This window comes from Trematosphaeria pertusa (assembly GCF_010094035.1).
Source record: "Trematosphaeria pertusa strain CBS 122368 unplaced genomic scaffold BU26scaffold_10, whole genome shotgun sequence".
NCBI lineage: Eukaryota > Fungi > Ascomycota > Dothideomycetes > Pleosporales > Trematosphaeriaceae > Trematosphaeria > Trematosphaeria pertusa.
This window is the reverse complement of record NW_022987221.1, coordinates 670854-698590: the sequence shown is the minus strand read 5'-3', so window position 1 is coordinate 698590 and position 27737 is coordinate 670854. Positions and strand designations below refer to the sequence as shown.

At 55.0% G+C, this 27737-nt stretch overlaps 10 protein-coding genes across 10 annotated transcripts; 6 read left to right on the top strand and 4 right to left on the bottom strand.

The window, feature by feature from the left end:
- Positions 1–625: 625 nt before the first annotated feature.
- Positions 626–2679, bottom strand: BU26DRAFT_521097 (blue light regulator 2). The gene is made up of 3 exons (XM_033829451.1): positions 2550–2679; positions 1153–2461; positions 626–1104 (listed from the first exon to the last, which is right to left on the bottom strand). Exons 1-3 carry the CDS (start codon positions 2580–2582, stop codon positions 998–1000), a joined length of 1449 nt encoding a protein of 482 aa, XP_033681652.1. The 5' UTR covers positions 2583–2679; the 3' UTR covers positions 626–997.
- On the top strand, positions 2582–7521 carry BU26DRAFT_521096 (uncharacterized protein). The gene is made up of 6 exons (XM_033829450.1): positions 2582–2936; positions 3066–3093; positions 3142–3232; positions 3281–3367; positions 3417–7121; positions 7196–7521. The coding sequence occupies exons 1-6, from the start codon at positions 2933–2935 to the stop codon at positions 7202–7204; spliced, it is 3924 nt and encodes a 1307-aa protein (XP_033681651.1). The 5' UTR covers positions 2582–2932; the 3' UTR covers positions 7205–7521.
- Positions 7522–9132: 1611 nt separating this feature from the next.
- Positions 9133–10571, top strand: BU26DRAFT_507211 (glycoside hydrolase family 5 protein; the record flags this gene model as incomplete). Its single annotated transcript, XM_033826983.1, has 3 exons — positions 9133–9194; positions 9337–9417; positions 9470–10571. The coding sequence occupies 3 exons, from the start codon at positions 9133–9135 to the stop codon at positions 10569–10571; spliced, it is 1245 nt and encodes a 414-aa protein (XP_033681650.1).
- A 1719-nt stretch (positions 10572–12290) lies between these two features.
- Positions 12291–13049, top strand: BU26DRAFT_507210 (glycoside hydrolase family 45 protein; the record flags this gene model as incomplete). Its single annotated transcript, XM_033826982.1, has 2 exons — positions 12291–12634; positions 12686–13049. 2 exons carry the CDS (start codon positions 12291–12293, stop codon positions 13047–13049), a joined length of 708 nt encoding a protein of 235 aa, XP_033681649.1.
- Positions 13050–14671: 1622 nt separating this feature from the next.
- On the bottom strand, positions 14672–15886 carry BU26DRAFT_50628 (NmrA-like family protein). Its single transcript, XM_033826900.1, has 3 exons — positions 15753–15886; positions 15471–15703; positions 14672–15407 (listed from the first exon to the last, which is right to left on the bottom strand). The coding sequence occupies exons 1-3, from the start codon at positions 15855–15857 to the stop codon at positions 14804–14806; spliced, it is 942 nt and encodes a 313-aa protein (XP_033681648.1). The 5' UTR covers positions 15858–15886; the 3' UTR covers positions 14672–14803.
- Positions 15887–16058: 172 nt separating this feature from the next.
- BU26DRAFT_606859 (MFS transporter-like protein) lies at positions 16059–18255 on the top strand. Its single transcript, XM_033835701.1, has 4 exons — positions 16059–16291; positions 16426–16504; positions 16551–16770; positions 16826–18255. Exons 1-4 carry the CDS (start codon positions 16172–16174, stop codon positions 17955–17957), a joined length of 1551 nt encoding a protein of 516 aa, XP_033681647.1. The 5' UTR covers positions 16059–16171; the 3' UTR covers positions 17958–18255.
- A 390-nt stretch (positions 18256–18645) lies between these two features.
- BU26DRAFT_566994 (uncharacterized protein) lies at positions 18646–20122 on the bottom strand (the record flags this gene model as incomplete). The annotated part of the gene is made up of 2 exons (XM_033833600.1): positions 18646–19304; positions 20074–20122. 2 exons carry the CDS (start codon positions 20120–20122, stop codon positions 18646–18648), a joined length of 708 nt encoding a protein of 235 aa, XP_033681646.1.
- A 284-nt stretch (positions 20123–20406) lies between these two features.
- BU26DRAFT_566993 (uncharacterized protein) lies at positions 20407–20746 on the top strand (the record flags this gene model as incomplete). The annotated part of the gene is made up of 2 exons (XM_033833599.1): positions 20407–20494; positions 20541–20746. 2 exons carry the CDS (start codon positions 20407–20409, stop codon positions 20744–20746), a joined length of 294 nt encoding a protein of 97 aa, XP_033681645.1.
- A 288-nt stretch (positions 20747–21034) lies between these two features.
- Positions 21035–21436, bottom strand: BU26DRAFT_566992 (uncharacterized protein; the record flags this gene model as incomplete). Its single annotated transcript, XM_033833598.1, has 1 exon — positions 21035–21436. The coding sequence occupies one exon, from the start codon at positions 21434–21436 to the stop codon at positions 21035–21037; it is 402 nt and encodes a 133-aa protein (XP_033681644.1).
- A 2761-nt stretch (positions 21437–24197) lies between these two features.
- BU26DRAFT_430552 (glycosyltransferase family 31 protein) lies at positions 24198–25709 on the top strand (the record flags this gene model as incomplete). The annotated part of the gene is made up of 2 exons (XM_033823888.1): positions 24198–25187; positions 25254–25709. 2 exons carry the CDS (start codon positions 24198–24200, stop codon positions 25707–25709), a joined length of 1446 nt encoding a protein of 481 aa, XP_033681643.1.
- Positions 25710–27737: the final 2028 nt, after the last annotated feature.

Below are 27737 nucleotides of genomic sequence, written 5' to 3'. Positions count from 1 at the left end.
TCCTCCGGATCCTCCACGTCACGCCACCCTGTTCATCTTCTACATACGCTCCACTGGCGGCTGTTGGCGGGCTCGGGCTCGGCTCAGCGTCGCACTGCGTGGCGACGAATGCGTCGAGGGAGGAGAAGTGGTGGGGTTCGTCGGGGGGTGGTTCGGAGATGTCGCCGGGAGGGGCTAGGCTGGTTAGGGATGGTGGGTGAAAGGGAGAGGGGAGGGGAGGGGAGGACGGACTGTGGAGTAGTGTGGGGGTGGAGTTTTCTGCATCGTGGCTGGCTGCGGGAGGAGGGTTTGCTGTTTCTGGCTCTGTGCTCGAGAATGGAGGGGATGCGGCTATAAGTGGCTCCCTGAGGGTGTTCATTTCTATGCCGTTGTCCATGTTCACGCTGCGAGGAAGGTGCAGGGAGAGTGGAAGAAGAGGAAAGATATGAACTGGCGAACTCGGGGAGTCCTTTTTTGGGTTCCTCAAGAATTGGGTACCGATCCGAAGCGGACGCTCTGAGGCGGGATTGGGCGACACTGATACTGGTTGGTGGGCGAGTTAGACACGGTACCGACTCCTCGAGTCTGGAAAAGAATAAAGCACTACCAGCGGCTCGTGGAGGAAAGGGATGAGCGCCAGTCTTCCAATTAAACCATCTTTGCTTTCATTAGGCGTTAAAAATCCTGCGGCTTAGCTAGATTTATGGTATCATCTACTCGTCTATGTTTACTTGTGCACCTCAGGCACCAAAACGATCTAATAATGGCTTCAAACTTTTACCTCATCCCAGCGTGCAACAGCGTCATGACTCCAGATACCGAAGTCTGGTCAAAGCCAGCTCCCGGTAGGGCTGTACTAGATGCTTGCTTATATCGATTCTTGATGGACAGCCACGGTGTTCCTGGCTCTCGAGCGAGCCTTGGCGGTGGGGTTTTGGTCCATTGCCTCCTCTTCGTCGGCGACCGCCCGAATGGGCCTTCAGTTGTCCCGTGATGGAAATTCCGGAAAAGGTTATGCTCAGCTGCTGTTCGTGCTCGTGTGCATGGGCAGATTTGCTGGCGTTTGCGACGACTGGGCATTGCCCGCTTGACTCTGCCTCTTCTTTTCCTTCTTTGCCCAGCGCACTACAGCAGTCAGCGCACGATTATTGAGGCAGCATAGGAAGAACTCACATCCGCAGGCGTTGCACAACGTTTTGGGTCCATTGGGCCCTTTCCTCCACTCAGGCGAATCCAGCGTACCGCAGTCGGTACACACATATTCATCGGCGATCTTCAACTTCTTCTTCTTATCAGACGACGTCCTGCCGTCGCGGTCGAGCGATATCTGAATGCCTGCATCGCCTCGGATTAGCATCGGGCTGTGTTCACCAGTGCTGATGCCCTGTGACCGTTCACCATCCCGATAGCGCAATCCCGTCAACATCTCGATGGTCTCCAGGTGTGTAGCCCCTTCGTAGCGTGCCATCTTGTCGTTGATACTGTCAGGCTTGCTTGCTGCCAGCGCCTCGTCGAGGTTCTGCCGCGTCAGGGCCGCATTTGAGACGCCCGGTTTCGCAGGCGGAGGCATAGCGTTGTATGCCGCAACCGCGCTGTCGCTCTCAGTGTGCCCTTGCGTCTCCGACGGCGCGACCGAGGACACGCCGTCGGTCTTCTTCTGCCAATGTCTGTCCGCGGCCTCCTGCTCTTCGTGTTCCTCGCGCTTGAGCTCGGCTATGCGCTTCATCAGCCTCTCGTTCTCGATCTTGTGTTCGAGGAAGGAGTCGAGCAGGGCGGCGTTCTTTGTCGGGTATGGGCGGGCCATCATGAAGAAGCCGCGACAGTTCATCGTGTTCGGCGGGGCAAAGGTGCTGGGGTCGTTGCTCAGGTGCGGATGGCCGTGGGCCTCGAATATCGCCCAGGACTCGTCCATCTTGCGGAAGCGGTAGAAGAAGCGGAGGGGGTTGCCGGATGCAATCGACTCGTGGAACTCTTTGACGAAGATGCCGCGGTCGTCGGGGTGGATGAACTCGCCGATGAAGCGACCGATGAGCTGCGGCTGGTCCCAGCCCGTGAGCGCCTTGCATGACGGCGACACGTACAGGATCCTGCCATCGGGGGTCAGGATGTGCAGGAAGTCGCGCAGCTCCTCGAGCACGCGCTGCGACCAGTTGCGGCGCTTGGTGAATTCGGTCAGGGTGCTGCCGGACGTGTTCAGGCTGGGGGCGCCGAAGCCGGTGGGCAGCGGGCCGGCGCCGGCGCCCGTCATGGTGTTGTCCTGGGTGAGGGTGAAGGCATCGCTCGAGGCGCTGCTGGCGGGCACGCTCGGCTGCAGCTGCTGGGTGAAGGGCGTGAAGGCTGCGGGCTGCGCGGCGGGCGGCTGGCCGTCGTCGAGCTGCGACAGGTCCATGTCCATGGGCATCATGTCTTCGAGGCCCATGGCCAGGTCCGATTGATCGGTGGGGAGGCGCGGGAGGGCGGGCATGGGGGCAAGGCCTGCCATCTGCGATCGCAATGCACGTTAGCCCTCATCGCGCGATGCCTTGCCGTCAGACCCTGTCAATGGAGGCACTGCGGGGACATGGGCATACCTCAGCGGGGAGCGAGCCGCCATTCTGGTACATGGCTGCGGAGTCCCGGCGGTCACTACTGCGACCATGGATAGCGATGGAGCGTTGGGAGGGAGGCGGCGGCCGAAGCAGAGCAGCTATTCACCGCTTCAACGGCGAGGGGTGCGGAATCGCAGAGCACATGATGCACGCCTATTCGTTCCGCGATCGCCGCTTGTGGCGCAAGCTTGCACGTGACTGCGCGCCGCAAGTTCGCGCGTCTAGGCCGCAGCGGGCCCCGTAACGCTCAACATCGCCCACCCCGCCCCTCCGCCTCTCCCATCTCCCACAGCTCAGCCTCGCAAGCAACAGTCAACGAGGAAACCAAAGCGAGTTGAGTGCGCGGCGACCGCGCGAGAGGCATCATGTAAGCACAATTCCCAGCCCTTTTCAGCCTTGTTCAACCAGCTAATCATCCTCCAGGTGTACGTCCATATCAAAGCACGCAAGCACGTGCATCTCAGAATATAGCCTTCGGAAGCTAACCATGCCCTACAGCGCAGATCGACCGGATGCAGATCATGGGGTGAGTTTTACCTGCCGCCTTTCTGTCAACTTCAGCTGACCCTTGCAGCATCCGCTCCTTCGGACCCAACAAAGGCGAGGCGATCCATTTCACCTCGCCACTGACCCTGATCGTTGGCTGGAACGGATCCGGAAAGACCGTAGGAGCCCGTAGGCAGACCGTTTTGAATGTTGGCTGACTGGTGCAGACCATCATCGAATGTCTCAAATATGCCACCACCGGCGAGCTGCCCCCTAATAGCAAGACCGGCGGCGCCTTCATCCATGATCCGAATGTATGCATACCTCGCAATCATCCCATTGGCTCTGTTGCTGACTAGATAGCTGTCCGGCGAGAAAGAAACTGTGGCCCAGGTTAAGCTGTCCTTCCGATCCACCGCTGGAGTCCGCATAGTAGCCACCCGTAACCTGCAACTTACCATCAAGAAGACGACGCGGAGCCAGAAGACCTTGGAAGCCGTGCTGCAGATGAAGCGAGATGGCATGACCGAAACCGTCTCCTCGCGCGTAGCCGAGTTGGATCAAATCATTCCGCAGTATCTCGGTGTCTCGAAGGCCATACTGGAGAACGTCATCTTCTGCCACCAGGAGGATAGCTTGTGGCCGATGAGTGAGCCTTCGACCTTGAAGAAGAAGTTTGATTCCATTTTTGAGGCCGACAAATATACGAAAGCTATCGAGAACATAAAGGCAATTCGGCGCGACAAGGCTACCGCGCTCGCGACCTTTCAAACTGACGAAAAGTATGCCAAGGAAGACAAAGAGCGGGGCGAGCGCAGCCAGCAACGCCAAATAGCCCTCTACGACCAGATTGAGGAAATGAAGAGCCGATATACTGAGATCCATACACAGTGGGATGAAGCGCACCAGAAATCTTCAGACGCCTTCGACACTGCCGCTCGCTTCAATCAGATCGTTGCTGAACTCAACGGCAAACGCATTACGTTCAACGCGAACCAGGAGAGTGTAGCCGCACTAGAGGACAACTTAAAGCGGATGACAGAGACCGATGCAGAGCTGGAGTCCATGCTCGAGCAGTTCGATGACCGGGTGGAACGTTACGTCGAGCAGCAAGACGGTCTCCGCCAACAATACAGCGCACTCAAGCAGGACCTTGATGACAACCGCAACTCTCTGGGAGCGAAACAGAGCGAGATCGGCAAGTACAAGGCCGAGCAGGATCAACATGCCCGCAACCTTCAAAAGCGCGAGAACATCATTAAAGAGACAGCCAAACGCCATGGCATTCGTGGCTTTGATTACGATATCACAGATGACCAGGTTGCTGAATTCCAGAAAATTGTTGGCAGAATGTCCAGGGACCAGAACAAGTCTCTTGAACGAGCCCGCACAGATGCCCAGAAAGACCTCCAGCAAGCGCAGGCTGAGGTTAACCGTCTTAGCGAAGACAAGTCGGTATTGAGTCAACGCAAAGATATTGCGAAGTCCCAGATCACATCGAACGACAAGAGGATATCGGATTTACAGATTGCCATGAATCAAATCAAGGCGGACGAAGGAGCTGAAGCAATCCTCTCCAACAAGAAGGATGAAACAGAGCAACGACTTCGCAAAGCTATTTCCGAGGCCAACACTGCTCGGTATGACGAGCGCATGCAAGAAGCGGAGAAGACGGCGCGCATCGTTGATGACGAGAAGGAGCGTCTAGAAGCAGAACTTGTCGATGCCACCAAACTTGCGCGCGAGTCGGCTCAGATTGATCTCGCCCGAGACAAGCTGAAAGGAACAACGCGTAGCTTGGAGACGATGAAGAGCGTACATTCCTCCCGCATTTCACAGCTCGTTGACCCGGAGTGGGAGCCTGCCACGCTGGAAGTCGCCTTCAAGCAAGTTGTCTCTCAAAAGGCGGCCAAAGTGAAAGAAGCCGAATCCCGGCGTGATATTGCCCAGAGCAAGCTCGACAATATCAATTTCAAGCTGGCCAGTGTCGAATCTGAGCAAAAGAAGAAACGTGCGGAGCTTCAGAAGTACGAGAAGGCTGTCCTGGACGCCATCCAGAAGGAGGACTTATCGGATTTCGACGAAACTCTTCGCGAGCTGGAAGACGAATATAACTTTGCGTCATCCGACCAGGCGAAGATTGAAGCTCAGCTGGAATACATGCGCTCTTGTTTGCAGGTCGCGAAAGAGCACAACCAGTGCCGACTCTGTAAGCGGACGCTGCGCGATGACAAAGCTGAGCATTTTAGCAAGACCGGATTCATCTCTAGTCTGGAAGGTATCGTTGCCAAAGCCATGCAGAATGCTCAGGCAGAGAATGCCGAGGAACTGTTGGCCGAGCTCGAGCGCGTGAGAAATGCAAAGCCGAGCTACGAGATGGCTATGCGCGCACGAGACACGGATCTGCCCGCTCTTCAAGCTGAGCTTGCCAAGTTAATCTCCGAGCGAGACTCCATCAACAAGCAGCTGGAGGAGCACGACGGTATCATCTACGACCTGCAGAACGCGCAACAGGAGGTCGAGTCGCTGTCTGTCGATGTCCAGTCGATTGTCAACTACTACAATCAAGCTCGTGAGCTCGATGACCAGATTAGCGACCTCGCAGAGAAGCAGAAGGCCGGGGGCCTCTCTAGAGGTATCGACGCGGTCCAAGAAGACCTCAACAAGGTGAAGGTGGAGAGCCGGAACGCCAAGGCGGCATTAGCGAGCGTCACAACGGAGCGTGACAAGTCACGAACGCTCACCAACTCACTGGAGCTCCAAGTCCGCGATATTAACGCCGAGCTGAATAAGGCCCAGACCCAGTTGAAGGAGAAGCGCACTTTTGCGGAGCGCATTGAGGAGCTCCGCACACAGAACGCCGAGCAGCGGGACGCGATGCGTGGCTTCGACAAGGACATACAGGGCCTTATCCCTCAGATGGAACAAGCTCAACTCAAGTATGACGATGCCAATCGGCGAGGTACTGAGCGAGTTCAGCATATACAGGAGGAGGCTTCAAAGCTCTCTGATAGCTTCCGCCAGCTGACCTACGCCGAGCAGGAGATTAGTGCATATATCGATAAGGGCGGTCCACAGCAACTAGCCCGAGCTCGTCGGGAAATCGAGAACCTCGAGGGCGAGATCAACCGGTTCGAGGATGAGATTCTACAGCTCACTCGTCAGATCAAGAAAATGGAAGATACCCTACGCGATGCTGAGCACCACAGGCAATCTATCAACGACAATCTTCGGTATAGGAGGGCTAAGCGAGCTCTGGAGACGCTACAAACTGAAATCGAAGAGCTTGAGTCGCGCAACGCCGAGACTGACAAGGAGCACTACACTCAAGAAGGCCAGTACTGGCAGAATGAGTTCCACCGCTTAAACGCCGATAAGATCACTCTCGAGACGTCCATGAAGGAGAAAGACAACCAGTTGACGGCGCTCGGGGAAGAATACAAGGCGCTATACCAGGATGCCGCCCAGAAATATCGCGAGATGCATATCAAGGTCGAAACCACCAAGGCGGCTTGCGAAGACCTGGCACGCTACAGCACCGCCCTCGACAATGCTATCATGAAGTATCATTCGCTCAAGATGGAGGAAATCAACCGCATCATCGACGAGTTGTGGCGCAATGCATACCAGGGTACTGACGTCGACACCGTCCGCATTCGATCAGACAAAGAGACGGCTAGGGGCAACCGCTCCTACAACTACCGCGTAGTCATGATCAAGAACGGGACTGAGATGGACATGCGTGGGCGCTGCAGCGCGGGTCAAAAGGTTCTTGCCAGCATTGTTATCCGGCTCGCCCTGGCGGAGTGTTTCGGCACCAACTGCGGTCTCATCGCACTCGACGAGCCTACTACGAACCTTGACCAGCAGAATATCAAGGGTTTGGCAGAGTCTTTGTCGCTGATCATCCAGACACGGCGCAAGCAGGCCAACTTCCAGCTGCTTGTCATCACCCATGACGAGCAGTTCCTGCGTGAGATGAACTGCGCCGACTACACTGATGTGTACTGGCGAGTTGGACGGGATGGGCAGCAGGAGTCGTACATTGAGCGGCAGAACATCTCTGAGGTATTTAAGCTCCCTCCGATGTGCATTGCAGGATCACGTCTTGACGTTCCGGGTCGTGTACTAACGCCTGACAGGTCTCTTAATCTAGCGGTCTTCCTTTCGACACTGATTTCGGTCGCATGGCATAGCGGCGTGGCGTAGCGGAGCGTTATTATCCTTCTCGCTTTTGCAAGACATCATCTTCGGCGTTATGGTATCTATATCGGCCTGATGGGGCCTCAGGCACTGGCTTCGCACGATCTGGGAAGCAATATCACATATATGCATGGCTCATAGCTAAGTAGTCACGCTCTATGGGAAATGCTCACGGTCTTGGCATACATCTTCACGTCTGCGTCATGCAATGGCTGATTTCTTGCTCACATTAGCCTATTGCCAACACTGGCGATACTGAAGTTTGAAACTGGAGGCTGCTCGCTTAGCGCCTCACACGACGCCACATCCGAAAAGTCCTCAGCCACCACCCGCATGCACGTGCAAACGTGCGCTCTACTGCTCCTTCCATCATCGTTCTTCTTTCCTTTCAACACGTCAATACCATCTTGAAATGCACACCGACATTTATCAACCACTTTAGCATCAGCAAATAACTCCTCCGCGCACATGTACATTTCCCACTTCTCCTGAGGCCCAAAACCTTTGCCTCGGCCCTGCTTCAGATTTAGGGGTGGCAATCCCAGACTCTAAATTTATCGAGCCCCTCCAATAATGACGAGCCTCATCAGGCAACGCTGCCCGCGGACATCGAGAGATGCGGGACCTGCGCAGAAGGTCGCAGTACTTTTCGCCACTTCCTTCGCCCTTCTGTTGTGCTTCTGTTGTTGTCCTTCGGGATGCAGGCACGATAAGGCGGTCGTATGATCCAAAAACACCGCGCAACATGGTATGTATAGTACCTCAGCTGTACTGTTGTCCAACTAAGGCAGGAGAGCGGGGAACGGCGTGGAGCAAGCGCTGTACCGTGGTACAAGCGGCATTCCGTCCGCGTTCTCCTTTCTTCTCGCGCAAGCGACATCATCAACTCGCCTATCCCCATAAAAACCTGCTGGAAGCGTCTGCAAGCGGCGAACAAGTTGATGAAGATCATCGCCGATAAGGGGCGCATGCCAGGGGCGGGAGGCGCTTCGATAGGCTTGCCGCTGCTGATCTGGTACCGACCGTTCCTGAGCGCCCAGCCGAAAACAACAACACAGCTCACCACGCATGCACGCGGTTCCTTGACGTGGAGGCGATTTCCGCCAGGATTCGGGGCTGCCATTTTCAAGCTTTTCTGGCTGATTTTAGGTCTGGCGAATTGGAGGCTTTTGGAAAGGGTTACGGCGTTTCACATCCATGCAAGCACCCACTCAGCGGCGTCGTTGAGGACGGCGTGTTCCCTTTTTGGCTGCTCCACCTACTTTTCTCCATCTCGCCAGCGGGCCCACCTAGGCGCAGCAAGCAAACACGCATAGTGGCATGGTTCCGGCTCAGCACATGAAAACCAACCTGCCCGACCCACTAATCTCACGAGCACCGTCGGTCTAGGTTCGCGATGGAGGACGCGTTAATGCAACTTAAGAGCGTAGGTCAGCGTTCGTCGCGCGAGCACCACGCTTCCCTTTTCGTCTGTCAGACAGCGTGTTTTCGTTGACGCAACAGTCTACGTTCTTGGTTTGATACAGTTCATCCTTCCAATTTATATTCTAATCTGCGTCTCCGCCCCCTTTACCTAGGCAACGTCAGTCGTCGAGCAGTCATTCGAGAAGCCTGCGTGCAAGCCTGGCTTATCCTTGTGTCCCCCGGCTCTTAATCCAAGTCCCGGTCCCTCATTGCCACCGACCATTCGCTGTGTTCTGAACAAGTGCCCGACGCAAGGGACGGGGGTTCTTGCTGCATTTCCTCATTCCACCTCGTTGCGCAGGCGACTGTTTATTTTCTCCTCTGTGTCCGACATTCTTTTGTAAACGTGTGACACCGCGTCTTCATCTTTCTCTCGCTTTCTCGATACCGAAGGATACACCACTGTTACATCATGATACTGAAGCGCGTGTTGGCTGCGGCCCTGGTTTGCGGGTCTGCGCTTGCTGCTCCTGCGTAAGTACATTTCTTACGAACAATGGCGGTGTGGAATGGACCTTCACCGTTCGGCGAAGTAGCATTCACGTGCATCCTGCTCCTCTAGCCAATTGGAATGCCATTGCAAAGCCCTGAACAGAGTTGAGCTAACACCACCCAGGACAAAGCGTAGCGTCGCCTTCAATTGGGGCTCCGAGAAGATAAGAGGTGTGAACATTGGTGGCTGGTTGGTACTAGAGCCGTACGCACTCCAATGTTCGCTGGGGGTGTAATTCAAGACTAACGTTCTGCAGCTGGATCACACCCTCACTGTTCGATGGCCTTGGACGCAATGATGTCGTTGATGAGTACACATTGGGCCAAAAGCTAGGTCACGATGCTGCCCTCGCGACATTGAGGAAGCATTGGGACTCGTGGGTGACATGGCAGGACTTCAAGAAGATCGCCGACTCTGGCTTCAATATCGTCCGCATCCCAATTGGCTACTGGGCGTACGACACCTTCGGCGCGCCTTATGTCCAAGGAGCTGCAGTGTACATGGATGCCGCTGTCGACTGGGCCAGGAGCGTGGGACTCAAGATAATCATCGACCTCCACGGCGCACCCGGATCCCAGAACGGATATGATAACTCAGGACAACGCCTGGCCAGCCCAACCTGGCAAAGCGGCGACACCGTCAAGCAGACCCTCCAAGTCCTCATGACCATCTCCGAGAAATACGCGCAAACCAAATATCAAGACGTTATCGTCGGTATCCAGCTCCTCAATGAGCCGCTGATGGACAAGCTCAACGCAGACGTCCTGCGCCAATTCTATCGTGACGGCTACGGCCAAGTCCGCACCGTATCCGACACGCCCGTCATCCTGCACGATGGCTTCCACCCGCCAAATACGTGGAACGCCTTCCTTACTCCCTCAGATAACAACGCGCAGAACGTCGCCATGGACCACCACGAATACCAAGTCTTCGACCCTTCCCTCGTCGCTATGACGCCCCAGCAGCATGTGCAACTCGTGTGCTCCAGCGCAGAATCCTACAACGGCGCCGATAAATGGACATTCGTGGGCGAATGGACGGGCGCCATGACCGACTGCGCCAAGTACCTGAACGGCTTCGGCGTTGGCGCGCGCTACGACGGCACGTACCCGGGCACCACGAAGGTCGGAGATTGCTCGTGGCAGAACGATGTGTCGAAGTGGAGCCAGCAGTATAAGGATCAGACGAGGGCGTATATCGAGGCACAGATGACGGCGTACGAGGCCAAGACACAGGGCTGGATTTGGTGGAATTTCAAGACCGAAGGCGCGGCTGAGTGGGATGCGTTCAAGCTGATTGACGCGGGTGTTTTCCCGCAGCCGTTGACGAGCAGGACGAGTGCTGCTATTTGCGGGTAAGAGATGGATGGAATGGCGTTTTGAGATGACTGCATACGAGCATTTTTGCACTTCGACACACTCGCTTCAGGGAAACGACTTCGTCGCTCTTTAGAACACTCGCGCCCGGATCCCTTATACCCACTGGCAACAATGATGGGGCTAAGGTTTCTTCTATTCGTAATTTCTATTCTTATTGGATGGAGGGTTGGAGACGCGATGGGTATGGTGTAATTACGTCGCGGGGGCATTCCGAGAAAGGAAGCCGAATATGAAAGGAGGCTGCACGTAGATAGATATATTAACGCGTCGTATATGGAGTGCTGCTGCAGCAATTTTTGACATCCCGCGAGATTTACCTTGGCTCGGAGCAATGGTCCATGTTAGCTATGCTGTATCCAACGCAAAGCAGCATCTCTGGTCTGTCTTTTAATACATAAGCAGCATATCAACCTCTAATATGATCGGCAATAGTTATAGTACTACGGTAATGAGCATGGCACGCTCTGCCGTCTGGGAGCCTTGTTGCAACTCAACATAGATCTTCTCTTCGTTGATGTTCAGGAGCAATGCATCACCCGCACATATCACACTCGTTCTCGTGAATGGGGACAGCGCATTATAGCATAAGTGGGTTGGAGGGGTGGGTGTTGTCTTGGATTGAACATGAACTTACACTACAACGCGAGGTCTCATAGTACTGCCCTCTTCGCCGGCCCTTTCTGTCGTCTTGGCCTCCCTAGGCTAGGCTCTCTCACCTGGTCTCTGCGGTTCCTGATGTAAACAAGCCAAGGCAGAGCAGACAGGGTGGTGGATTCCTGGAGCTTGGGATATGAGAAGTCGTGACTACGCTAGGTTTACTAGCCACAACAGCTATTAGCACGTCTGGGAGAGTGAATTCTAGACAGATGAGAACTATGGTGTAGTCCTATGTAGTGCAATTGAGGAGACGACGTTTCATGTTTGTTGACGGGTGAGCTAAGAGGCGCAAGTGTTGTCGCTTAGCCGCACCCCTGACCACTCGCTTTTGCTCCGTTCTGCCCTTTCGACTTTCTGTACCACCACACGTCCTCCACTTCGTATTCTTCATTGCCGCAGTCTCTGACGCCGTCTCCGATTGCCCTAATGTAGGGTTATATGTCCGTTGACGCACCCCACAACGCCGCGCCGCGACCGGCAGCGGGCGCCGCTGTCGGGCTATAGCAGCGCCCAAATAATAGAACCCCCGGCAAAATGTATAGGACTTCGAAGCCGCAATCCCGACGCTCCTATATGAACGAAAGATGAAATGTCCTGGGCCATTTAAGCATTCGTCTGCTGACTCGATTAAAAGATCCATTGCTTGAGCCACTAACACGTCGCGATCCCGCTAATTGTTTCGAGAAAAGCGCCTTGCCCACCAATTGCGCCGAATTGAGGGTATTACAGCATATGTGGAGATGACGAGGCAGTTGCAAGAGCTGTACCCGTCGATCCACAAACCAGGTCATCAGGCCGCGGAGATTGGAAGGGTTAATACGGGAGCCGGCTCTGGCTGGCTCTGTGCAGCGCTGCTGAGATGAAACATCGTTCCCCCATGGGGAAACAATTCGCTGTTGGCCGCCCACCGTCACCAGACTCCGTACACCGAGAAGACATATATTAGACCGGGCTCCCGTTGATCTTCAGGCCCGCGTCGCTCCAATCCAGGAATTCCTGACACCTAGGACGGAACTATCGATCATTGCTCGCTCGCCCATCATGATGGTTTCTCTCAAGCAACTCGCCCTCCTGGCTCTGGCCACCGGCGCTGCTGTCGTCGATGCTCAGAGTGGCTCTGGAAAGACGACTCGCTACTGGGACTGCTGCAAGGGATCGTGTGGCTGGTCTGGCAAGGCCTCCGTCAACCAGCCCATCACGAGCTGCGACAAGAGCGACAACCCGCTGGCGAACATGGCGGCGAAGAATGCGTGCGAGAGCGGCGGCCAGGCGTACATGTGCACCAACCAGAGCCCGTGGGCGGTTAACGACCAATTGGCGTATGGCTTCGCGGCCGTAAAGCTCGCCGGCGGCACTGAGAACTCGTGGTGCTGCGCTTGCTACAAGTATGTCCCCCCAAATTCCACCTGAATATCACACGACTCACAAAAGTCTAGGTTGACGTTCACCTCGGGCCCCGTACAAGGCCAGCAATTGATCGTGCAGGCCACCAACACGGGCGGCGATCTGGGCCAAAACCACTTCGATCTCGCGATGCCCGGCGGCGGCGTCGGCATGTTCAACGCGTGCACCAACCAGTGGGGCGCGCCGCCAAACGGCTGGGGACAGCAGTATGGCGGGATTTCGTCGCGCTCGCAGTGCGACGGCTTCCCCGAGAAGCTCAAGGCGGGCTGCTACTGGCGCTTCGACTGGTTCAAGGGCGCTGACAACCCGGATGTTACGTTCGAGAAGGTTACGTGCCCGAAGGCGCTTACGGATAAGTCGGGCTGCATTCGGAATGGCGAGACGCCGACTGTTTAAGAGGTGCTGCGTGAAGAAAGTGGTAGTGGAGGTTGTGGGAGCAGCCTGACGAAAATGGATGACGGGAGAGTAGGAGAGATATGAGAAATAGGTTCTTGTAAATATGCTTAACGGTACATACATACAATGTCCTCTAAACGAAAACCATGGAAACGCCGATATTTTCCGCAGAGCCCTACTACGGCTGCTGCGTTGGCAGACTTCTATCTTCCCCTTTCGAACCCTTGCACTCAGATAAAAGGTCCGCGAAGGCGGACTTCACATCACGTGAAACAACTATTTAAGGAACTCCGTGACGTCAAATCCTCCTCTTTTCTGCCCCCAAACATCCTTCCCGATTCCGCAGCGGATCTGATCCTCCAAGAAGCCAAATCAGCAAGTCAGCCCAAACTTCCGCGCTCAGTCCCGAATCCCATGGAACCCACACATTCCTACAGGATACCAAGCGAAAACATCCATTAGAAACAGAAACACGTTCTCCTTCCCGAAGCAGAAGGGGGAAACAGATCGGTACTCGGGGCCTTCTGGCTACTGGCCAAGAGGGAGGAGGAAAGATGCGGAGCAAGACGCTTGAAACAAGATCTCGATGGGAGAAGGAGTGGATGGGGCTTTGGAGGATGGAGGAGTGAGGTGAAAGTGGCGTATAAAGGAGGCTGGGGAACCCGTAGCTTGGAGCACATCGATCAGCAATCCGGGCCTTCAATCCTCAATTCAAATCCCTCTCTATCTCCATCAGCCGGAAACGAACTCACAATGCACTTCTCAACCACCGGCCTCCTCACCCTTCTCGCCATGGCTATGAGCGTCGCGGCCTCGCCTGTGGCAAACGCTAATGCGCCTACCCTCTTCTCTCGCGACTGCGTAAGTGATATTCCAGAGCAGGCATACTCCTCTGACCTCCCGCCTTCCTCCTGGCGTCCCGTAAATGATTTGTTTTTGGCTGACGTATGTGACGAGGCGGTAGCCCGCAGACGATAAAGTTGGGACATGCTCGGATCTGAATAAGTGTACGACGGACGGAGGGTGTGTTTGCGATAATGCGGGATGCTTGACGCCGGGTGGGAGTGATAGGATTTGTACGTGTCTGTAGGACACTTACTTGGGGTAGATTGAAGGCGTGGACGAAGCGAGGTTGTGGGGAATATGTCATGACAGTAGTCGAGTGAAATTGGGGATGCAGTCCGTTATTCAATGCCCATAGCAGGCAGGATCCTCTTGTTCTATTCTAGCGAATGAGCCGCGTCTAACGAACATTCCCATCTAGGAGTATCCTAAGACCATGACTTGTTCCACACCTGCGAAAGAAACTTGATTTGCTCTCCCAACACATACTCTGATCCATGCCCGCTTACGAGATTCATGTGCGCTTTGTCCGGAACAGTGAGCAGCTTCTTCGGCTCGGAAAGAACATCGTAAATCAATGTCTTCTGGAGATGGGCTGGCGAAATCTGATCTTGCTTGCCATAAACGATTATAGCCAGCGTCGGCATCACGTACTGCAGTAAGCCCCAGGGCTGGAATGCAGCAATGTGGTAGTAGCTGCTGAGCGCCGTCTCAGGGTTGAAATTGGGCTGGAGCTCCACCGCGCGAGCAATGATGCTAAGAACGCCTTCGCTCTCGAAGTTTTCGCCAAACCTAGCCGGTTGCTCGCCTGTCTCGGTCAACTTGGGTAGATGGACGGACCGAAGCCTCGCTTGTCGGCTGTCTCATGGAACTTGCTTGCTGGCCTATGATGGGAGGTGTAAGGTCTTAATTTATTTGCTCCCCTTCCAGTACTTTCGCATCATCTCCTTCGCCGTCAGCGGCTTGATCTCCGGGAACATCTCATTCAGGCTGCCTTCCCTCGGCACTCTCGCCTGGCCCTTTGCCATCCACATCTCAAAGATGGCCAGGAACCACTGCAGGCGATCCTTCGGGAATTTTGCGTAGGCGGCCTGGTGGCCCGGCAGTTCCGTGATCTGGGACGTCTCGAGCTTCTCCACCGGGTCGTAGGTGACGTCGAACTTGGCGCCCTTGGCCTCCTCGGCGAGCGCCAGCAGTTCGTTGAGCGTCAACTCGTCGCCGACGATGCGCAGCTCGCGCGGCCACTTGTCCAGGTCGAGGGCGGCGACGACGAAGCGCGCGACGTCGAAGGTGTAGGTGAATGTCACGGGCACGTTGCCGTCGCCCGGGATGCCCGCGGCATTGTGCTCCATGTCGAGCACGAGCACGGTGTGCGGGTGGTACGACTTGAGGGCTGGCGGGGCGAAGTACTCGAGGAAGATGCCGTTGAAGACGGGTGCCCACTCGAGCGAGGTAGCCTGGAGGGCCTTGAGACAGGTGAAGTAGTGCTCCAACGGGGGGAGGATGGCGACACCGCTAGGAGATGGTTAGATGTCCTTCCGGGGCCCAGATATAGAAGAGAGATAGTACTTGGCTTACTCTTCGGGATAGGCGATGGCGAAGGAGCTTGGGATGAAACGTTTCGTGGCCTTAGATGCATCGGCGGCCTTGATGAGGTTGAGCTGGGAGGTTGCTAAGGAGGTTGCATTGATGCCGAAGGTGCTGATGACCGTATAGATGTTGTGCTCCTCAAGGAATGCCGTAAGGAGGTCAACGTTGCCGTAGTCGACTTGAAATGCTGGGGCGAGAGCCTTATCATCTTGCGTGGGCTCCTTGGAGGCCGGTCAGCATTGATTGTGGGAGGCGTGGTGTCTCTCTTACCTTTCGAGTTAGAACAATTGCTTTGTGCTTTGTCTGTGAGGCCATGACCTCGACGAATGTGCGCCCGACGGCACCTCTGCCGCCTGCAATTGCTACGTTGACCATGATGAGGATGATGAGAATTACGTTTTACATGAGCATGAATGAAGCAAGATTCAGGCACGATTATTGTATGCCGTCGGCGGGGATAAATGTCCCGAGGCGCCATCGCTAGTCCACTCTCGGCGTCCGCGGGATGCGCCAGAGACGCCATGCCAAAGCATGCTCGGCGCCACCAGCACGATTTCTTCTTTCAACGTCATAATCCCCAGAATGGCCTTCCCTTGCCCATCCTAATCTTCTGGAGCGGCTTCCTTAAATAATGGTCGATTTTTTGAAAAAGAGGTGACCGAGTATCTTTGAAGGATTTGTGCAAAGATATGGCCCGACCGGCATGGCTGTCGTCGTTGACGCAGCATGGTTCCAAGCCGCCGTATTTGCTGCGGTGTAGGAGTTCAGACGCATTTATTATTGGGACGGTTGCTTTGGCTGTCTTCACGGTGCGTGGATTTCCATCCGGACTGCGTGCGCTGAATACCTTCAGCCTGCATGGCGCATACGAAGGAAGAAGGGGACTGAAAGTATCGTACTGGGCCAGAAGAATATGCATCTGAGAGCTGACACCGAAACCCAGGACATGTTCCTCTACGCCATGATAGTCCCAGTAATCCCGTTCGCCATCCAATCGCGCAGCCACATCCCTCCCGGGAAAGGTACGTCTACCGCTCTTCCATCCTATTCATGCTCACGTGCTAGTAGTGCAATACTGGGTCTCCGTCCTCATCGCCATCTACGCCGCAGCACTCTTAGCCTTCTCCCCGATCTGCGGCTTCCTGGCTGACCGCTCTGCCTCGCGACGCTCGCCGCTGCTGATCGGCCTCTTTGCTTTGATGGGCGCTACGGTCCTGCTTAATGTGGGGTCGAGTATTGGGGTTTTGGTCGTGGGACGAGTTTTGCAGGGGACGAGTGCTGCTGTGGTGTAAGTACGCGTTCCAGCGGAGCGAAAGGGGTAGCTGACGCTGATCCTTTTGTAGGTGGGTCGTGGGCCTGGCCCTTCTGGCTGATACCGTGCCTCAAGAGCGTCTCGCGCAGGCTATGGGTTATGTTGGGCTTGGGATGAGTGTGGGTATTTTGATTGGGCCGTTGTTGGGAGGCGTGGTGTTTGATCGCGCGGGATATAATGCCGTGTTTGGGATGGCGTATGCGCTTGTGGGGTTAGATATCGTGCTGAGGCTGCTGCTTGTGGAGAAGAAGGTTGCGAGGAGGTGGGAGCCTGGGGCTGGTGGAAGGGAGAGAGCTACCGCGGATGAGGGAGCGCAAAGCCCAGGTGATATTGAAGAAGCCGCCAGTCCTGCAAGTCGCAGCGAGGAGAAAGCAGACCCGTCTTCAGCTATCCCGGTACCAGATCCTGAAAAGGGCACATCTACCACCCCGGAACGGGCACAGCCAGCGGAACATCCCAACGCCAGAACCGAACCGCCGAAGAAACGTCGTCTGCGCAACCGCCTCCCGCCCGTTCTCTCTCTTCTCTACTCCCGCCGCCTCCTCGCCGCGCTCTTCGGCTCCATCATCCAAGCCGCAATAATGACCGCCTTCGACTCCGTCCTCACCATCCACGTCGCTGCAACCTTCCACTGGACCAGCACGGGCGCAGCGCTGCTCTTCCTTCCCGTCGTTATCCCGTCCTTCCTCGCGCCGCTGTTCGGCTGGCTCGCGGACCGCATCGGCGGTCGCTACCCGGCGTCGATCGGCTTTCTGCTGGCGTGCCCTCCGCTCGTTTGTCTGCGGTACATTGACTCCAACACATTGAATGATAAGGTGTTAATATGTGTATTGCTCGCGCTGGTGGGACTGACGCTATCCCTCACCTTCCCGCCGTTCATGGCGGAGATATCGGCGGTTGTGGAAGCGAAGGAGAGGAAGATGCTTGCGAATGGGGAGCCGGGGTATGGGAAAGGAGGTGCTTATGCTCAGGCTTATGGGTTGTTTAATGTGGCTTTTGCTGCGGGGTGTGTGGTGGGCCCGTTGCTGGCTGGTTTCATTGCGCAGGAGCAGGGATGGGCGACGATGGCTTGGGTGTTGGGTTTGTTGTCTGCAGTTACGGCCGTGCCGACATTCTTGTGGATGGGTGGGTGGATGTTCGGAAAGGGGGAGGAGGGGGTCTGATGAGCACAGCAGAAGTCTAGGATGCAGAGCTGATGGGAACGGAGTTCTGGTCTTGGATTCGAATTCCGGTCTACTGTCAGCGGGTTTCCCATCTCTACGTGGGCCCCTCCTGTTCCTGACCAGCGCAACAAAGTCCGCAAAGTACCATATGGAAGATGACCAGCGCAGCGAGATACAAATGGATGAGCGATGTAGATGACGCTGGACGAGAAGAGCAGTCCAGGTAATGACGGAACACTACCTCCGGGGCACAGCACGAGATTCAGTCACATAATTGACAGCGGACTGAATCTCGTGCTGTGCCCCGAAGGTAGAAAAGACGAGTAACAGAACACGAAATTCTATGCCTCAACCTAGGAAAAGTGTCGAGAATCGAAATTGGTCAAGCTGACCAGGAACCACATCTCAACCAGCTCACGGGCACCCCCTCCCCGATGATCATCGCAACCTTCCGCTTTCGCCGCTCCCGTAGAGGAAGGATGACGACTTCTTTGGGGAATTACTTGGAAAACCACAGACCGTGCGTTATCTATCCATATGCAGTCCACACCTAAGCTCAGCATTCTAGCGCGGTATACGAGAATTACTACGCCAGAATGCTGAGCTTAGGTGTGGACTGCATATGGATAGATAACGCACGGTCTGTGGTTTTCCGAGTAATTTCAACATATATGGCTGTTTCCAGGTTTCAATCTTTAGGATCAACCTGTGAATCTTCTTTCTGTCCGTGCTTGTTGGCCTTGTGTCTCTTCAGATTCCATTCCCTGCCGGTTGTGTAGTCGCATTTGTCACACTCAAGCTTGAATTGCTTATGGACCTCTCGTTGGTGCTGCCACAAAGACTTGTAGTGCCGATACTCCATTGCGCAAGCTTGGAAGGTGCAGGGGAAGCGCTTGTGTTCGTTCCGGTCGTGATTGTTGAGCTGATGGCGCGTCACGAATCGAGCTCTGCATTTCTTGCAATGGAATGGACGCGGCGCCGGGAAGAGGAGACAGGACGGCGACTGTGGAGGGAGAGTATCCTTGGCAGGCGTATGGAGTTGGGGTGAGGCGGTAGTGTCGGCCGGTGTCGTTGAGATTTGAGCCACTACGCCTTGTTCGATCGCCTGTGGGGTTTGCGGCTGCTGGTGGGAGGATTCGCTCGCGCCAGCCGGCGTGTTACTCAGACGATCGAGACCATCAAAGTCACCGAGGGTGAGAGAAGGGACTGAAGAGTTCTCTGGACTGGATTCGTTGGATTGAGAAGAAAGCTCGCTTGGAAACTGTGTTGGATCACCCGCTTCAACAGCAGCAAATTCAAGCTCTGGCACGGGTTCCAGAAGACCGGAATCCAGCCACGCTTGAAGATCTGCATCTGTCGAGAGCACGGGGTCCAAAGATAAGAAGTCGTTGAACCATCCTCCTTGCGGTAGCGGTTCGGAATAAGTATTTAGACGATCATTTTGATGCTCTTGGATGGCGCAAACGCGGAGCTATGCCCCGCGCAGCGTCTCTTTCAAGCGATGGTTTTGATCTGCTCATCGAAATTAGCCTTAGGTGCCGGAAAATGGGTTCGAACAGGCGCACCAGGTATGAGAGGCTGAGCCGGGAGCTTCAGCCTCGTAAGATTTGTAGGTGCCCCAAGGCTCAATGGAGTGACCTATGGAGGATGCTCTCCGTCCTGAGGTCCAAAGTGCAATTGAACAAAAAGAATCCCAACCCAGCCCAAAGGCCGAGAGTAGAGATGAAAGCTGGTGGAGAAAGTTTGGGCAGGCTGACATTCTTAACTGCCCCAAGGCCGAGCCTCGTGCCTTTCTTGATTGGCAGCTCAAATATGGGCTCAACGCACGGACCTCCGGCTGAGGACTGCAGGTGCCTTACTCTTCGCCTGCAAGCCACCGTTGACGTCCGCAACAATTGAGGCGGATAGCCCATGGCCAATCAAGCAGTCCTCCGTCATCTGAAACGATGCGCCACCTCAGCGGCGCAGCCATTCCAAATCCTGAGCCCATCTGGACCCGTCCATTCGCTTTATCGCTCAGGCTTCAAGGCATCAAACTCCATTTGAGCCCATCATTCTCGGACCGCCTTTTCCCCTGCATTTGTCCGGAGTACCTTGTAGAAGCTATGAGGCTCACACAGGGAGCCAACCGGTGGGGTTAGCAGTCGCAGAAACATTTCGGCCATAGTGAAATTCACAACCCCCATCGCGTGTAGCCCCTCCAATCATGTATAACCGCTCGCTTTCCAAAATGAGGCCCTTCACACTCTCCAAAGAGCACTCTGAAAATTGCTCGCCTTGCTCGCCAAAGCCGACTTCATTTGTTGAATGGCCTCAAAAGGCACAGGCATCTATAAGGATGAAGAAAGTTTCGAGGTGGCGATCATGACCTACTCGCCGAGTTCCGCAGCGCAGTACACATTCATTCCGCTCTTCTCCCTAGTTTGTCAGCCCGAAATTCACACGAAGCATGTCTCCTACCACTTCCTGTCCGAAGCCGCAGCACGATACCGCTCAGACCCCGGCAGCAGTTCTGACAGCCGCTGAAAGGGGCCAAGGTAAGTTCTTACATCAGTGTCCAAGCACAAGGAGCTAACATGACAGTAACGCTTTCATGCCTTCCTAGCAACCCATGGGCTGTAACACCCGGTGTCTATGCCCGACCTGACGGATCAGCTGTTCACATTGGCGGCAGAGAGCAGTTCTGGGACAAGAGGAAGGGGATGGCGAATGGGGGTGGAAACGGAGTTGGAGGAGGACCCGCTTTGGAGCACAATGAAATGAAAGGAGAGGTAGAGAAGGGGGTTTAGGATATTGTGACGTTCAAGACTGGAATTGACTGAATTGATCGTGGGAAGGATTAGACAATGAGCGGAGTAGGAGAGAGCAAAGGGCAACCGCCACAAGACGCCTTGACTGGAGATGAAAGAAAGTGTGATGTCCCTCTTAGTCGTCTAAATGGTCCAGCGCCGGTTCCAAGATTGGTCCGATTCCATCTCTTATATATGAAGTAGTGTACCATTCACGCACACTCGTTCCTTGCCTAAGTGCGGCCGTTCAAATGTGGCGCCCTCATGTTGACCGTCTCATGGGAACATTCATCTTCCCGGGCCAGGCCCGCTACTCTGCCCGCCTTGGCTGCTGCTCGGACTTCCACCGCTACCTTGGCTCCCTTGGCCTGATTGACCCGACTGCCCAGCCGACGACTGCGTGTTGGTGAGATACAAGTAGTACTGCCCGAGCTGTTGCTGCATGATACCGGCGCCAGAAACGTGGAGGGAGGGCTGGCCTGAGCCTGAGGTGCTAGGCTGTCCGGGAGACGATTGAGCTTGCGAGCTTGGAGGATTGGAAGTTGGTGTGTTCGGATCATGTCCGCTCTGGCCTTGCTGGTTGTTGGAGCTCATGGTGAAGAGGGTTGCAAAGAAGTGGCGAGAGAAGGGAAGGCTGTCGGATTCGTGTTGCTGGATCTCGTCTGTTTCCTGAGGAGGGGATTTCGGCATGGCATCCTCCATCCTTTTATATGCTCAGAATCGAGTGACCGCGTTGTGAGTTCTCGTCTGAAGGCAGTGCTGTCGGACAGAGAGGGCAAAGGAAAACGAAGTAGATGGAGAATGAAACAGTGAAGCACAGTATATGTTTCTAACCCCCAATTCAGCACGACGAGTAGAAAGATGAGTTCCATATCCTCACGCCACAAGTTGAAGTCCAGCTTCGTTCTTATGCTCCACGTTGGGATTAGGTTAGCGTCAGCGCCCAGACAGGATAAGCATTCACTCAGCACATGCTGAGAACCACATGGCGGAATTAAGGCTCAACTCGCGAGATGGGAAATCTCCGAGCTGGGTACTGCCGTCTGAGTGGTCGCAGTTCGTGCGCGCTACAGGTGAGCCACAGGTGACCGGCTGGAGAGTTGTATGCCGGAGTGCGGGAACGGAGCTGAAGCCAAGTTCAGGCCAAAGCTGTGGCGTAAGATATGTTTAGTGATCCATCTACGGATGCCTGCATGAATGGGCGGGTAGCCCTGGGGTCGACGCAGTCTGTAAGATCCTTATTCATGGTGTCAATATTCAGTAGCTATTGATGATTTGGAATTGGCGGCGTAGGGTCCTGCCGAACATGACGAAGTAAGCGAGGGTCCTCTATGCGATAACTAGCCATGGATGACAGCCCGTAGAAGCAGCTGAAGATCTCGTAGGCCTGAACGACGAAGGAGGGAGCGGAGATTCCGGTCGCGTTGTCGTAATTAGACTCGAAAGGGCTTAGCTCCAGCGGCCCCCACTAAGCTATCCTAATACAAATATCATAAAAATGCCTTAGCTGAGTAGGTCTTGGTAGTCATGAAAGAAGAATGTAAGGGTAGGTACCAAGCTTCTGAATAGATCTGCTTCGCCTGGCTCACATCTTGGTATGCCCATAAGGTAATTTGTAATTTCCGTTGGTAGGCGCAGAGTTGTTTGAGATGGAGAGAGGGCCCGGAGTCCTTTACTCCCTTACCCAAACTGGGTTTTGATAATTTTGCTCTGGGGTCTTTCAACTTGGGCGTCCTACGGCACCAAGAGAGCCCTCATCGGTCCTGCTTCAGCTCGATGCCAGTCGGACACAGTGTCATGCGTGGTCTCTGCATCAGCGGTGGCTTTTGACGCTCGTCGGCATGAATGCTCGCTAAGTGAATTCTACCTTAGGTCTTGGACATGGCCCACCTTCGGTAGCGTTCGGCCTGGAACCAACCACTCGTCACGCTGTCCAGCTTGTTCTTGACGTTCATCTCCTTCATTTCCGGGCAGTGTGACCGGTCGTGTGTTTATAATACTCTGCAGAGTTGTGACGGCCAGAAACTGCCTCGTGGGGGATCCCGGGCGGGAGTGATATCGTACAAACAGCTGGAAATAGATTCGAGGCGAAGACTTCCACTGAATAAGAGGGAGAGGAGAACTAAGAGAATAATTACGGTTCGTAGCGCCCGGTCGACAATCGTGGCCGGCAGACGTCTCTGGTTTCAGCTTCATTACGGCCCAATCGAAAATCGATGCCGACGGCGTTTCTGCATGCTTTGGTCCCGCTGCCAGCAAAATCACGGTCAGGCGATGACTGTTGCTGATTGGAGTTGCTGTCGATGTGTGAGCTATGTACCGCAGTAAAAGAGAGGGGCCAGCATCCCGTTTGTGCCCGCATCCGTGCGCTCGTTTCTAACGGTTTTGCATTGGGATTCGTCGGCAGCGTCGTGCAAACCGTTGGCTCTGTCAACGGGCGCTGCGAATAGATTGCCGCGCGGATTCTAGAACAGAGCGTTGAGGCGGCGTAGTCTTCAGCTCTTTCGATGGCACGACCGTGAAACTATCGTCAATCCCGCAATAGGGCCCGGGGTCGGAGAAATGAGGTGACGGCCGCCTGAAGCGTTCCGGTGCAACGATGCTCGGCTGTGCACGAGGGCACAAAGGGGATGTGTTTCAGGATAGATTGCGACAGACAGTCGCGTAAGAGGCGCGCTTCTCAGGTGGTGATCGCTGGCTGACTGCGGTCCTGTGGATGAGTGTGCTCCGTTGGAGTTGAGGCATGAGAAGCCGTCGATCCAAACGTGCGAGGTAGGCGACGCCCCAAAGCGGAAAGCGGCCCCTGCCTCGCAAGCCCCTGTGACGTCGTCGCCAAGCCCGGATGCGGCAGCCGCGCAGGGACACCCCAGCGCTCCTTCCCCATCTTTGCCGGCCTCGGCGCTTTGAAATGGCCCGGTAGGCCAAAACACCAACACGACGGCCCATCCACACAGCGCGCGCTCTCGCTCTGCCGCGACGACGAGTGCTGCCAATGGCACCATCTCTGAGACGACTTGCCTGATGGCGACACGTAGTCCCGCACCAGCGCGGCTGCGCTTACTGTGTCCCGTACTGTACCGGTGACATGTGAGGACGACACCGCCCGCGCGCGCCCATCACTGCCCCAACGCACCGTAAGGCATTGATCGCCCGCCCTCGGGATTTGCATCGTCGTGTCTGACCAGAGATGAGGATCGTCGGCCCGCTTCGGAGTTGAAAACCGTCGCGGCGCCCACATGCACCCAGCCTCCGTTTCGCTAAGACTCGCAAACACTTTTCACTGTGCGAACGCCCTGCTCGCCGCCTCACCGCCGTGGCACCCGCGACGCTGCCGGCTTCCATGGCCGAGAGGCACACCTCTTCGTCAGTCCTTTAGTACCGCGCGACACGAAATCGTCGCTGCACCTCCATTCCTTTTCTTTCTTGGCCTGGCGCTGTGCATTCCATCATTATGCCTCACCGCACCTTCCTTTGCCGACTAATTTTCTGCGCCATCTTCTCCGTCTCCATCATCAATATCTTCAGCCAGGCCAGCTCACCCTCGTTCTTCCTGCGCTACTCTAAACCTGCCGCCCTCGCGCACGACGACATCTTCTGTCCGCAGTCCGACCTTGCCGATGACGTGCTAGTCGTGCTACGGACGGGGGCAACAGAGTCACGCCAGAAGGTGCCAGTGCACTTTAGGACCACCTTACGATGCGTACCCCACTTCGTCGTCTTTTCGGATCTGGATGAGGAGATCGAGGGGCATGCTGTGCATGATGTGTTAGGAGGCGTCAGCAAGAAAGGGAAAGAGCATGAGGACTTCAAGCTGTATCACCATCTGCAGAAGCAAGGAAGGAGGGGCCTGGGGGGCCAGCAGGTTATTACGGCGCAGTCGGGTTCGTCCAAGGGCGACTATCTCAACACCGGAAACGACGGCTGGAGGCTCGACAAGTGGAAGTTCCTCCCCATGATCGACAAAGCGTATCAGCAGATGCCGAACGCCAAATGGTTCGTCTTCATTGAGGCAGACACCTACCTGGGCTGGAACAACCTCTTGGATTATCTCAGCACTTTTGACCCTGACAAGCCGTATTACATTGGAAAGCACCTGTACATAAACGACATCGAATTTGGCTACGGCGGCGCTGGTTTCGTCCTCTCCAATCCCGCAGTGCGCAAGGTCACCGAGCAGCGCTCCGTCCGCGTCCGCGACTATGAAGACTTCACAGCAACCCACTGGGTGGGCGACTGCGCACTCGGCAAAATAATGGAGGACATCAAAGTCCCCCTGCACCGCGCCTTCCCGCACTTCCAAGGCGACTCGCCAGCCACGCTCGATCCGGCCATCACCAAGATCGACAGAGACGCGTGGTGTTACCCCGCCATCACCTACCACCACGTCTCACCATCCGAGATCGAAGAGCTCTGGAAGTTCGAGCAGGCCTGGTACAAGAGGGTAAGTCTAGCCGACCTGCATCATCCCGGCAACGTCTCATAAAGATCAAACGCTGACTGCAAACAGCACGACATCCTCCTCCGTCATCGGGACATTTTCCGCGAGCACGTGCGCCCGCAGATCGGCGCCCAAGTATCCAACTGGGACAACATGTCGGTCGACAAGGAATTCAACGCGCACGACCACGCAAACTCGGCCGACGAGCTCGAGCGCAACGCCTGGAAGTCCTTCGGGCACTGCCGCGCCGTCTGCGAAAGAAAAAAGGACTGCATCCAGTTCTCGTACGAGTCGGGCAGCTGCTCCATCTCTACCTCCTTCCGCCTAGGATACGCGAAACCAAGGGAGCGCGTACAGTCCGGGTGGATGATTGATCGGGTGGACAATTTGTTTGTGAGGTTAGAAGGGAGGTGCGGGGTGAGGGATTGGTTTAGCCCTGACGAAGTGCTGTTGTGCAGAGGTCGGGACAGGTGTGAGACGGTGAGCGAGGGGCAGGAGAAGCAGCGAAGAAGGAGAAGGCGGTAGTCACAAGCATCATTGGGGCGGCGTATGGGTACGGCCTTTTGAGCGATTTTTGTATAGAAAGATACCCCCCAAAACTAGATGGCGCCGAAGATGCGCAGCACTCGCTAGGACAGATGTGTGTATAGGTAATCCGTCCGCTGGAAGCAGGATGCATCAATGAATGGAAATCATATCTCCAACCCATGCTTGCACGGCGCCTTTTGTAAAAGTGGAGACTTGCGCATGAACTCTCTTCATGCGATGCTGCTTCATACCAAATTCTCCGGTTTTCTCTCTACCCGGGGGTTCGTACACCACTATATCTATTATCTAGGGCCGATTTTTTGGCGCAAGATTTGGATATATACAGTTAATTTCAGCCAATCAGGGAGCTCTCACCGGTGCCAGCTCCACTGCAAGCTGTGGCTGAGGTATCGAAAATAATCACCAGAGCCAGAGGCTTGCCGACCCACAACCACGCCCTGCGCAGGCGCTGCGCAACTTTCTATAGCCGTCGCATACATTTCTAGGCCGTCCTGGCGCAACTGCAGGTAGAAAAGCAGCGTTGGCGAGCGTTGCAAGTGCCCGCAGAGGGCGCCCGCTTTCCGCAGCCTCTATGCGGGCAAAAAAGAATGCGAGCTTCCTGATTGGCTAAAATATTTTTCCGTCTCACGTTTTGATGTTCCGGCGTTACTTCGGCGTTCTGTTATTTTTTCGGCTGTGTATATCCGGGCCTGGCACTGCCTGGCACGCCTGGCTCTAAATTACTTTTCTGCGGCTCCGAAAAACTCTGCCCTATATTTTCATCTTTACGTCTTACTACTAGTACGGCCACGAATCCGTATAGCAATATTTCCAGGCTGCTTAATTACCCCTACTGCTGTGTGTCGTAGTAGGAGTATTCAAGAGCTAGCACCCGCCACGTCAACCAACTCGACTTCATATCCGCCGAACAAGACGGCAAGCGTAGTGATCTGGATGTTTTTCGCCCACCCCCTTTCTTTTCGTATACAGTAAGGTGGAAACCCTTGAGGGTAATCTGCCTCGAAGCGAGGAAGACACTCTTGATATGTGCTGGGTCGGTGACTATCAAGGAGGGGATCGGCCCTGCCCGGAAAAAGAGTGGTGTGAGGCGACCGTACTTGTTACTAATTCACCATTAGTATGCCTTGCGTGCATGGGGTTGACTAGCTTTACAGAAGTCGTTGAATGTATAAGGAAGGACGGAACGCTAAACCGGAGAGGTGACACAGTCCCGGCAGCCGATATGGTGCTGTTGGAGGTTCAGGACCTCTGTACTCCATGAGGTGTACGCCTGTTGGATTCCCGGAGAATTAACTGAGTAGGATTCAAACATTGGAGAATACATCTTAGCCCATCCATATCCGGTGAGGGCATTGCCTCCTTTCCGCAAACGGCACTCCTTTAAGCAGTTTCGAATTTAAAGAACAAAGGCAAAAAGAGGGAAGTTTTTATCACTTCGCGTGGTTTTCCTTCATCTGCCTCTGCAGAAAAAATCCATTGTAGAATAATTGCATAGCTCTTAGGAGCGAGGTCAATTCAATGATTTCAGCCAGCCAGCCTTGCAATAGTGAGCTCTCTTCTCCTCCAATAAACAATGTTGCGTCACTCAGATTCTTGGCTTATTCGGGGAGCGGAACGCATCATTTGGTAGGGCAGTATTCCTCTCGTCGCAGCTCTTGGTACTGACTCGCAAAAGTTATGGGTGTTTCTATGCCACGGTTGCCCTCAAGTTAGTGATGAGCACAAGCCAAATAGCTTCATGGTCGCCTAAGTCACCGGCGATGTAGTTCGCGCCGGCAACTTAGTTCGCGCTGTTAGCTGCGGAACTGCTCAGTACCGAGACGGGAGAAAACTCTGGTGCTGGAACGAAATGGCGAACAATGCGGTAGCCAGTAAACCCACAGCCTCCAACAACAAAGACGGAATACTGAGACATGGTGGTTCGCAATATGGACGCCCAAGGTGTGTGATTGACGATTGAAAGAGACAAAGTCGTCGGAAGCGGTCTTGCGCCTTGTCGCGTTG

What these genes read in the sequence shown, in the direction of transcription:
- BU26DRAFT_521097 (XM_033829451.1), bottom strand. Translation starts at nt 2,582, where the DNA reads ATGTACCAGAATGGCGGCTCGCTCCCCGCTGAG. An exon ending in GCGGCTCGCTCCCCGCTGAG is followed by an intron (nt 2,462 to 2,549) that starts GTATGCCCATGT and finishes TTGCGATCGCAG; the next exon opens with ATGGCAGGCCTTGCCCCCAT. An exon ending in GTTGTGCAACGCCTGCGGAT is followed by an intron (nt 1,105 to 1,152) that starts GTGAGTTCTTCC and finishes TGACTGCTGTAG; the next exon opens with TGCGCTGGGCAAAGAAGGAA.
- BU26DRAFT_521096 (XM_033829450.1), top strand. An exon ending in GACCGGATGCAGATCATGGG is followed by an intron (nt 3,094 to 3,141) that starts GTGAGTTTTACC and finishes TGACCCTTGCAG; the next exon opens with CATCCGCTCCTTCGGACCCA. An exon ending in CCTTCATCCATGATCCGAAT is followed by an intron (nt 3,368 to 3,416) that starts GTATGCATACCT and finishes CTGACTAGATAG; the next exon opens with CTGTCCGGCGAGAAAGAAAC.
- BU26DRAFT_50628 (XM_033826900.1), bottom strand. Translation starts at nt 15,857, where the DNA reads ATGGTCAACGTAGCAATTGCAGGCGGCAGAGGTGCCGTCGGGCGCACA. An exon ending in CAATTGTTCTAACTCGAAAG is followed by an intron (nt 15,704 to 15,752) that starts GTAAGAGAGACA and finishes CCGGCCTCCAAG; the next exon opens with GAGCCCACGCAAGATGATAA. An exon ending in GCCATCGCCTATCCCGAAGA is followed by an intron (nt 15,408 to 15,470) that starts GTAAGCCAAGTA and finishes ACCATCTCCTAG; the next exon opens with CGGTGTCGCCATCCTCCCCC.
- BU26DRAFT_606859 (XM_033835701.1), top strand. Translation starts at nt 16,172, where the DNA reads ATGGCCCGACCGGCATGGCTGTCGTCGTTGACGCAGCATGGTTCCAAG. An exon ending in TTGCTTTGGCTGTCTTCACG is followed by an intron (nt 16,292 to 16,425) that starts GTGCGTGGATTT and finishes ACCGAAACCCAG; the next exon opens with GACATGTTCCTCTACGCCAT. An exon ending in CCACATCCCTCCCGGGAAAG is followed by an intron (nt 16,505 to 16,550) that starts GTACGTCTACCG and finishes ACGTGCTAGTAG; the next exon opens with TGCAATACTGGGTCTCCGTC.